Source organism: Bicyclus anynana, chromosome Z (assembly GCF_947172395.1).
Source record: "Bicyclus anynana chromosome Z, ilBicAnyn1.1, whole genome shotgun sequence".
Classification (NCBI taxonomy): Eukaryota; Metazoa; Arthropoda; class Insecta; order Lepidoptera; family Nymphalidae; genus Bicyclus; species Bicyclus anynana.
The window spans coordinates 1893832-1904879 of record NC_069110.1 but is presented as its reverse complement, the minus strand read 5'-3'; the positions used below and the strand labels follow the sequence as shown (position 1 = coordinate 1904879).

General features: G+C 37.0%; 1 protein-coding gene across 1 annotated transcript; it reads left to right on the top strand.

The window, feature by feature from the left end:
* Positions 1-4307: 4307 nt before the first annotated feature.
* On the top strand, positions 4308-6354 carry LOC112045532 (bombyxin A-3 homolog). The gene is made up of 2 exons (XM_024081747.2): positions 4308-4443; positions 5818-6354. The coding sequence occupies exons 1-2, from the start codon at positions 4404-4406 to the stop codon at positions 6066-6068; spliced, it is 291 nt and encodes a 96-aa protein (XP_023937515.1). The 5' UTR covers positions 4308-4403; the 3' UTR covers positions 6069-6354.
* The last annotated feature ends 4694 nt before the right edge of the window (positions 6355-11048 follow it).

The window sequence follows — 11048 nt, the reverse complement described above, 5'->3', positions numbered from 1 at the left end:
TAGTCTTAGTAGATTCTTCACAGTACAGACGTGTTCTATTTTTCTTTCTTTTCTCCGCAGGTGTTTTGTACTCGAGATGTTTATATCTGGCCAGGTTCAGGTATGTTTCATCATAGCGATAACTTGAAAGTGATCCAAGTCACAGTTTGCTCTTCTGTACTATCTTACATCTAGGATGTTAGACATTTTACGTTTGCAAATAAAGACGTGGTCGATTTGGTTGACTTGATCCTTTCCTGGTATTTTCCATGTTCCTTTGAGTATAGTTTGTGCAGAAATCGTACTACTGATAAAGAGGTAATTAGATGCAGCAAAGTTACATAGTCTCTTCCCATTTTCGCTAGTCGTTAGACGAAGTGAATGTTTGCCGGCGATATCCTTAAAGAGAGCTTCTCTACCTATTTTTGCATTAAAATCACCGAGCAGTAATAAGACATCATATATTTTGGTACATTTTCACATTTTATTTCAGGACACAAAGCTTGTGTATAAGTTTTTCTTGTGGTCATCCGGTGGTTCATCTGTGGGAGCATAGGCACATACAAATGTGGTATTAAAAAGGCGTCCTTTTATTCTAAATTTGCATATTCTGGCATTGAATTGTTCAAAACATAACCAGCCGCTAATCATAAATCCTGTTCCCTGGTGTCCTTGTTTTTCTCCACCACTAAAAACATTGAGTGATCGCATTTTACAAGAGAACCTAGGTTTTTCCATCTTATTTCTTGTATTGCAAGCAAGTCTAATCCGTATTTTTTCATTTCTCTGCTAATTTCCACCATTTCTCCTGGTTGAAGCATAGTTCGCACATTCCATGTGCCTAGTGTAATGTTAATTCTTATATTTCATTTTTAGTTTTTTCTTGTAAGATATCGCTTCTCAATTCCTGGATCTTTATTTGTTGGAATTTGCAACCATATTATTTTTCCATATTGAGGTTAGTCCGACATGGTTCAGTTTACAAATATTTTGAGTATTTTTAAGTACTGAGGAATATCTTGATCATTTATCCTGATCTGAATCTTCTTTTAGTTATACCGTCTAAAATAATTATATTTATTGACTTACTAGCGGGCTTGGACAAGCTACGCTTTGACTTATGTGCACTTCTTACATACCTCTACCCTATCTTACTCCTACCCTACCCGTAACCTATCCTACCTAAAATAGTCACAAATAGTCTACATACCAATTTTTAGCTTTCTATCTTGAAATTTGCGGAATGCTCCATATAAACTTCCACTGCCCATTTAAGGAAAGTGGGGGATTAGATAAAATCGACAAAAAGTAAGCCTAAAGCCTAATATTAATAAATATACGCTCGGTGATAGTCGTCATATAATACTGGGATCTTAGACTTAGATTACGTGTATTCCTTAAGGTCGGCCAACTGTAAACTGTTTTATGGTAATCAAAGGCTTCTACGTGGACGCAGTTGCAATTGTCCACTAGTGTTTAATATTTGAGAAGCACATAATATCGTTTGAAAGGTAACAACTAGATGGCGCCTTGACTTGGGCACGTCGCGCTACCGTTTTACGTTTTCCATTACTACATAAGATAAATCAAATCAGATTATTATAACATTTTCAAAACTCATGTAAATATCCTACAATTTTTGACAGAGATACACAATAATAGTGTAATGTGTATCTCTAATTATCTATAATTAAATATTATTACTAATTACTATTAGTATTAACTATTAGTTAAATCCATATTTTCCCATGCGGTAGTGGATTACTACTATCGAGACATTTATTCATCATCGTCATCATCATCACCGATGGACGTCCACTGCAGGACACGACATAGGACTTTTGTAGGAACTTCCAAACATCACGATCCTGAGTCGCCTGTATCCAGCGAATACCTGCGGCTCGCTAAATGTCATCTTTTGGGTGGGGGGTTGCCATTCCAGCAGCTTGGGACCCTAACGTCCATCGGCTCTTCGAACTATGTGCCCCGCTCATTGCCACTTCAGTTTTTTTTTTTACAAGTTAGCCCTTGACTACAATCTCACCTGATGGTAAATGATGGTGCAATCTTAGATGGAAGCGGGCTAACTTGTTAGGAGTAAGATGACATCCACACTCCTTTCGGTTTCTACACGACATCGTACCGGAACGCTAAATCGCTTTGCGGTACATCTTTATCGGTAGGGTGGTAACTAGCCACGGCCGAAGCCTCCCACCAGCCAGACCTGGACCAATTTAGAAAACCTCAATCGGCCCAGCCGGGGATCGAACCTGTACTGTAAATCCATCCACCGCGCATACCACTGCGCCACGGAGGCCGTCTAAAAGCTTCGCGACTGGTTGAGCTATGTCGGTGACTTTGTTTCGTCTGCGGATCTCCTTATTTCTGATTCGATCACGCAGAGATCTCTCCGAGCATAGCTCGTTCCAACGCCCGCTGTGTGACTCTGAGCCTCATTATCTTTGAGGCCCATAGTTAAGCCCGAAGACTTTTGTCTTCAGGCACTGAGGAATTTCGGACGAAAAAATATCGGAGAGTTTCCCGAATGCTTCCCAGTCGAGTTGGAGTTGTACTAAGGTCATCCAGAGTCTCGGCCATGATGACTACATCATCCGCGAACCGCAGTTGAGTGATGTACTCGCCATTGATGTTGATGCCAAATACGTCAGTTCATTTTAATAACAAGTAATAAAAGGATTTAATTTTCAAAATAACCTACATCAAGAAATAGATTTAACATATTCGTAGGCTAACGTCACCCGTCACTGTAGATATCCACAACAAAACCTTTCAGTGGAAACACTTGTCTAAGCTGAAAATATAATGTGTTTATCGCGTCTTTAATAAATTATTCTGATCTTATAGAATACATCAAACACCGTTTTACATCACGCGAGTTGAAAATCTGCGAGTGTTAAGTAAAGTTATTGTCTAAAAAGAGTTTTGACACCCAATTATGACCCAAAAAGTATACGATAATTATGAATGATAGATCATTAATTTGGACTCTAAAACACAAAATCATATTTTTTTTTTTTGCAACTTGCTTGCTTTAATTAAATTGCTTGATTAAAATTTAACTGCACTAATTAATATTAAAATTTGTTCAATTTCAGTTTTATCTACTTTCTAAACTTCGTTTATTAAATAAATAAAACTTGTTCTTTAGAAAACGTGATATCGAGAAAACTGAAACTCAAAAAAAAGAGAGTCAATATTTTCAAATTTGATATTTAAAATACTTAACATGTAATAACCAGTTTGGTGATGGTCGTCATTAGCCGAATCAATAGAACATTTACCCTCGACGTGCTCAGAAACAGCTCCGATTTTGATGATTTTTTTTGTTTAGTTTGTTATATAGATATTATTTGAAATCAGAAACCTTTTAGAGTGGGGACGGAATGATATATATTATTTAAACAAAATTTATGCTATTTATATGTAATAAATATTTAAAAAACAAAACACTACCGACTCCAAAAACACAAACTTATGCAGGAAACTAATAAGCAGAAGAAAACATTATAATATTTTCTATCTACTGATAACTTTGAAGCCGGTGCCAATGGTACAATTAATGGGATGCCATTTCCATAACATAAGATCAAATCAAAGCAGATTAATGAAATATTCTTGAAAATATTTGTGCTTAGTGCACATCAATTTTACAGAGAAACACTAGTTTGTTAGTGTACCTCTAATAAAATTATTACTATTATTATAAATACAAGCATATTCTGGAAGTCTTCAAAAACAGCTGCGCTTTTGATGTTTTTTTTAAAGTCATGTATTTTTATGTTATTTAAAATCAGGTTCTTTCAAAAATAGATTATTCTTTAAAACATGCATGTTTTTTGCCTGACTACGGCGATGAGTATGTTTTTTTCAAAGTACCTTAACTAAGCCTAATTGAAACAAATAAATTTTAATTTGATTTGATAATGATTTGATAATTGTTTAATAGTTTTTAATGCGTAAATTTTTAGCAGTAAATATTTATTATAAGAATACTTTAAAATTTTCATACAAATATGAACATTTTAACAGAACATACGAAATAAACATAAAGATACACTGAATTTAGCACAACAACAGAGGAACAACGTGTCACGTTAAACTAGTTGTTGCTATTATAACAACAATTTATACCTCTGGAGCAGTTTTATTACTGGCTTAGTGTGAACCGGCGTTAAAACTTGCGATGTGCCCACATACAGGCAACATATAAACAATTATGTAAATATGCTCATCCGAACACCTACTGCCATCACAATTATCGCCGATCCAGTGCCCATTAATCCACTCAAATGCACCCGATATATGAATATTAATGAGTCGGGTATAAAAGGCGCTGAAATTCGTGGTTTCAGTACACAGTCGCTCCATCTTCAGATCACTCGCAACAAAGCAACGGCTCAGCTATGAAGACCCACTCCATACTTCTGCTCCTGGCTTGCTTGGGTAAGTTTGATCATTACTACACCTTAATCCATATGCAGTTGACTCATACTAAATGCTTCCTGTAACCCCCAAAAATGTCCTTTAAGACTGAGAAGATGAGTTGCCGACCAACAACGCTACCCAGGCTACACATCATCTTCACCAGCACAGACGAGTTTCCTGACGTCACCTGGACGTGGGTTTTTAATTCATGATCTCGAGGGCACTTTTGATAACACCCTGCTAGAAGGGCCCTCTAAGCCAGGTCCAAGTCTCAGAGGAGAAGTTCTTAGAGAGTCCTTCCACCCATCTCTTCTGCTTCTGCCTTCGGGCCCCATCAAGCGATTCTTCTGCGTTCGCCCAAAACCACCGGTGAAGCCACTGTAATCCCATCAAGGAGCCTCCGGCATTAAAATTTAATCTTTTATTATTCGTGTTTCCGGCCACTTCCTGTAATCTGTGTGTCCAAGTATTCACTGTTATCTTCTTGGCACCTCATTAAATGGGTTTCTATTAGGCGACTCTATATTACATAGAAAAGACACATGGGCTTAGAGACATTCCTCAATTTTAATGCATTAGACCAGAGTTCCCCAAACTTTTTTGTGTCGTAGACCCCTTACCATGTTTTTCCGTGTTCGGTAGACCCCCTACTTACCTGATATTGATTTTCTGTAAATTTCTAACTGTAGTGAAGTTTAGTGTTAAGAACTTAAAATAAAAACCCATGTTAATTTATACATTTATTAATTGAAAAAAAAAAAAAACTACTCAAAATCAAATTTTATATTTGTTATGTAAAATATACGTAACATTAAATAAACATGAAATAAACTATAAATAAAATAACATAAGCAATAAGTCAATATTTCTAGTGAGAAGGATGAACCTGATGCTTTAATAATAAATATATAAGATAGTATGATGTAAGTAAATAGCTACTATCAGTGTATGTGTTAAGATCCACTATCGTTTTCACTTCATGGACCCCAAATTTTTTTTTGCTGACGTAGACCCTTTGCAGGTTGTCATAGACCCCCTAAGGGTCGATGTAGACTACTTTGGGAATCACTGCTTTAGACTGTACGGATCAGAAAATTGATATCGAGAAATACTCCTACCCTACAAATGCTCAATACAAACTTCCACCCTCTATTTTAGGGAAGTGGGGGCTGAAAAAAGACAAAAAATAGCTTATATCACTCTCTATACTTTCAACTATCTCCACTTAAAAAATCACGTCAATTCGTCGCTACGTTTTGACGTAAAACGAACAAACAAACAAACAGACACATACACTTTCACATTTATAATATTAGTATTGATTCTAGCACCTAAGTATTCTCAGTTTAGAGGATGATCGATTAAAAATAATTTGTAATCATTATTTCACAGGTTTCATGTCGGCAGTGTCATCCCAGAACACATACTGCGGGAGACGTTTGGCCGTTGCATTGGACTACGTATGTGAAGGACATTTGATCAAGAGATCCGAGCCTGAAGCTGCCGCTTTTGAGCTAAGCTGGCCGTGGATTGAGCCAGCTAGAGCCTACACCATGGGATTCCGTTCTAAGAGACAAGTGGTCGCCGAATGCTGCGATAAACCTTGCACTGTCGATGAGCTGATGACATATTGCGGCGTTTAAACTTCCATGGCCTCATTCATAAACATAGATTAGGATTTAAACCTCAAATTTCTTCAAAACAGACTTGACTTTAATTTGAAAAAAATTAAGGTTTAAATCTTAATTCATGTTTATGAATATGGGGACTATCAACTAGATCAAGAACATGTTTATTCGTTGACTCGCATTAAATAACTCAAATATTTACTCGTATAATCTAGGCTTACATTATATAATCGTAATTAATAATAATAATTGCATTATACTCGAATATTTACTCGTATAATCTTGGCTCACATTATATAATCGCATTATAATCGAATATTTACTCGTACTTATAATCTTGGCTCACACTATATAATCGTAATTAAAAATATATAATCGCATTATAGTCGTTTATTTACTCGTATAATCTTAGCTCACATTATATAATCGCATTATACTCCACTATTCATCGTATAATTGTGGTTCGCCATATGTAATCGCAGTTGGTAATATTAGTATTATAATCAAAATGACTTTTATTTCTAATCTCCCTTTTTTGGTAGTAGATTGAGATCTTAGAGTTCAAGTACGTGACTTCATAATTATCAACCCATACTCGGCTCACTGCAGAGGTCGAGTCTCCTCTCAGAATGAGAAGGGTTAGGCCAATAGTAATCACGCTGGCCTATTGCACAATGACAGACTTCACACACGCAGAGAATTAAGAAAATTCTCTGGTATGCAGTTTTTCTCACGATATTTTTCCTTCACCGTTTGGGACACGTGATATTTAATTTCTTAAAATGCAAACAACTGAAAAGTTGGAGGTGCATGCCCCAGACTGGGTTCGAACCCTCACCCTCCGTAATGAGAGGCAGAGGACACACCCACTGAACTATCACGGCTCTTTAAGTATATGAATTACTATCATCATATTATATTCGTCTGTTAGCTTTACTTCCTTAGTTCCACTTCAACGAAAAAGTCCTATCCTCATTACTAAAAGTTATCGTCATTACTAAAAGCTTTTTAAAGGCTTCTACACGGGCCACTAGGCTAATTCACAAACTTTAACGGATGTTAGTAGATATATAACTGATCAAAATTCGAGTGTAATGCTAACAGTGAAGGAGAAACATCGCGAAGAAACCTGCGTATCTGAGAGTTCTCTTGATTCTCTACGAGTGTGAAGTTTGTAGCAACATCAACTTCCCAAAGCTAGGCTTAAGGTTATTATAATTAAGTCAAAAAAGTAGATCAACAAGGTCAATACTATTAATTAATTAATCTTTGAACAAATTAAGTTCAATGGTGAAAGTCGGTCCTCATATTATGCACTCACAACAAACTTCAGCGCCTGAAGTCTGCAGTCTCTGTCCTATGATATCCTGGTAAACACGCCTGCCTAGAAATCAATGACTGACTACCTGCAACGCCACCAATATAGATTTTAAGTGAATTAATTTCATAACTGCACACATACGAATTTATGACCATAAGTGTGAGAGAGATGAAAACTAATTGCATCCCATTTATACATCAACTTGCGCACGCCCGCGACTTTGTCCGCGTGAAACTCGATGTAAACTTTCAACTACCGCTACCCTACCCTTTTTCCAATTTGCCGCGCATTTCTTCAGTCAGTAGAACCTTCTTTCTACTGACAATAAAAAACAATACTGCAATCGGTCCAGCCGTTCACGAGTGATGGCGTGACTAAGGGATATATGGATTATTTTTTATATATTTAGATGCATCCTCATGGAACCTATAACCTCATATAACCTACATAAACTATTTATCAATATTTTGCACACTCGTATGTGCTGTGCTGTAAGACCATCTTCCTCATTTTAATAAAACCTGAAAGTTTGTCAACATGTAACATAGGAAACCAAATAAGTAAGTAAGGCAACTTCACACATTTAAAGACATTGCTAAAAATCCAAATTAAACCTTCCGTATACTACTACGACTTTTTATTCCTTACTTTTGTTTTTAGCAAATAACAGCTGGCCTATTCACTATTTTGGTTTTTATTAACAACCTATTAAAATAAACCTTAAATCAATTGACAAAATGTCAATTACCTACCTGTTGTAGAGGGTAATCTCTGGATCAGCCAAACCGATTTTGAAAAATATTTTAAGACTAGAAAGCCACGTTATTTAGGAGTGCCACAGGCTTTATTTTATCCCCATGTTGTTACGGAAACGAGAACTACACGAGTGAAACCGCGGGGAGTGAGTAAGTATTCGATAAAAACCGGGAAATACGTTTGAGACGTCAATTAAACCACTTGAAATTCGGATACGTTATCCGCAGAAAGATCTTTAGATTGCAATCACATTTATATCGTTTAATGGAATAGGTAGCACTTACGGTTATTTGCTCGTACACTTGACCTGTGTGCTTTTGTTTGTTATCGTATTAGAATTATATCGAATACGTAGAAGAATTTTATCTTTTGTACAAATTTGAAATATTGAAAGGAAAACTGTCACAGCTAAATTCGCAGCAATTCATATGTTCATGGAGTCATCATCATCATCATCATCAACATATCAGCCGATGGACGTCCACTGCAGGACATAGGCCTTTTGTAGGGACTTCCAAACATCACGATACTGAGCCGCCTGCATCCAGCGAATCCCTGCGACTCGCTTGATGTCGTCAGTCCACCTGGTGGGGGGTCTGCCAACACTGCGCTTACTAGTGCGGGGTCGCCATTCCAGCACTTTGGGACTCCAACGTCCATAGGCTTTTTGTGCCCCGCCCATTGCCACTTCAGCTTCGCAACTCGTTGAGCTATGCCGGTGACTTTGGTTCTTCTGCGGATCTCCTCATTTCATTGAGTAGTAGGCATCATTATCGCCATCATCATTATATCAGCCGATGGACGTCCACTGCAGAACATATAGGCCTTTTGTAGGTACTACCAAGCATCACAGTCCTGAGCCGCCTGCATCCAATGACTTACCTAGGAAAAAATATCTGATGCGCCTTACTTGAAATATGTAGCAAACCAGATACTATTACTCTAATACGGCACTATGTTGTAAACAAGCTCCTAATGTAACATGGTGTTGCTACTAAACGGCACAGTAAGCTGCATCATAACATACGGCATCTATTTTACGTATGCCGCACCTGTAGTAAGTAGTAATGTGCAAGATTTATAACGTAGGTACCTAAGTAGCTCATTTAATTATTTTTCTTAGTGTACGACACATTTATTGTCATTAATCCGCCTACTTGTAATAAGGGGTGTACTAACACTGCGCTTTCCGGTGGGGGGTCGCCGTTCCAGCACTTTGAGACCCCAACGTCCAATGGCTCTTCGAACTATTTGTGCTCTTAGGCACTCCAAATTTGGTCCTTGTCATGATATCATAAATGATGAATGATGAGTAATATCATCACCATCATCACCCATACTGAAATCAGAACGAGGCTGGCCTAATGAGGATTGGCAGACTTCACACACGTAGATAATTTAGAAAATACTCAGGTACGCAGGTTTCCTCGCGATGTTTTTCCTTCACCGTTTGAGACACGAGATATTTAAATTTTTAAATTACACATAACTGAAAAGCTGCATGCCTCGGATCGGTTTCAAACCCACGCCTTCCGAATCAAAGACAAAGATCATATCCACTGAGCTATCAATTTTTTGTGCTTTTACAGAGGTTTTTGCATCACCTGATTGGACTTTATGAATGGATATGTATGTACGTATGAGAAGCATTATAAAATCCCAGCGGATGTCGCTATTTCGAGATGTAGACCAGATATTTTCCTTTTGTCCAAATAAACTAAGCGAATAGTACTTGTAGAGCTTACTGTGCCGTGGGAAACTTACATTCCGAAGAACCACAGTATGTATAGTGAATAAATATTAAGACCTAACCAATGAACTAACTAAAAATGGCTATGTAGTTAGTCTATCATATCAGCCGTAGAAGTAGGTGCGAGCAGAGAACGGGGAGTGTTCATTGATCGTCAAGGAATTCCTTAACCCTACATCCTGTAGTGACAAGTTCAGGACTCTGCTCGGAGTTTTTCTCTCTACCACGCGATGGACCCGGCACCCTCGCGGTGAATCCATGGAATGAAGATATTCGTCTCTCTTGTGTGTATTGTATATGTATTTCTGTACTTTTCCGGTAGCCTATCTATTTGACTAGCTTCCGGTACTGTTGACAACGTCACAACTGATAAAAAGTCACACAATATTTTTCTATGCTCGTCCACTGATAAGTCGAATTCTTTATTGGAAATAAGTGTTCGTAGAATTGTACCTGTACATTATTATATTAATCTGAGATCGTAAGAATTGATAACTATGATAGACTACAATTAGTAACTACTTATTTACCGATTATATTACACTAAGAAACCCCCGCGACTTCTTTTCTATAACCTCAAAGAACTTTTTTTATTATTTTTGTTTGTTCTACCAACAGACATACAAATAATACAATTATTAAACATAAATGCAAGGACCTTGGTCATCGGCTCTGTCATTTACAATAGGTTCACTATGCTTAAGCTTAGTAATCGCATACACAAAAGACTCAATTTTGCTATTTACCCTGGTATTTGTGGCAGAGGAAACACATCGAGCAAGTCCTAGGACTTGTGACAAGGGTGTGGTTTAAAGACGTATTTTAAAACTAGTAAACACTTACCATCAGTGCCCAACATGTTCTCCATGCCTACAGTAAACAATTTAAGCTGAATAATTATTACGTTAAGAAATTTAAGCTGCTTAACAAAGAATTGAACCAAATAATAAGTCGTTTTTCATCGTATTTTCGTAAATGATCATCTAACATAGGTATTTGAACGAAAGGTTCTTGGCTACGTCATTTTACATCAAATATACAAATGGCCGTGATTTTTTCGTTTTACGATCATCCATCATGATTAAATCAACAAAATTACATAAACAGTTTTTCGTTGAAATAATCTTGCTAGTTCCTACAACCACGTCTTAAATTACTGCCACTTTAC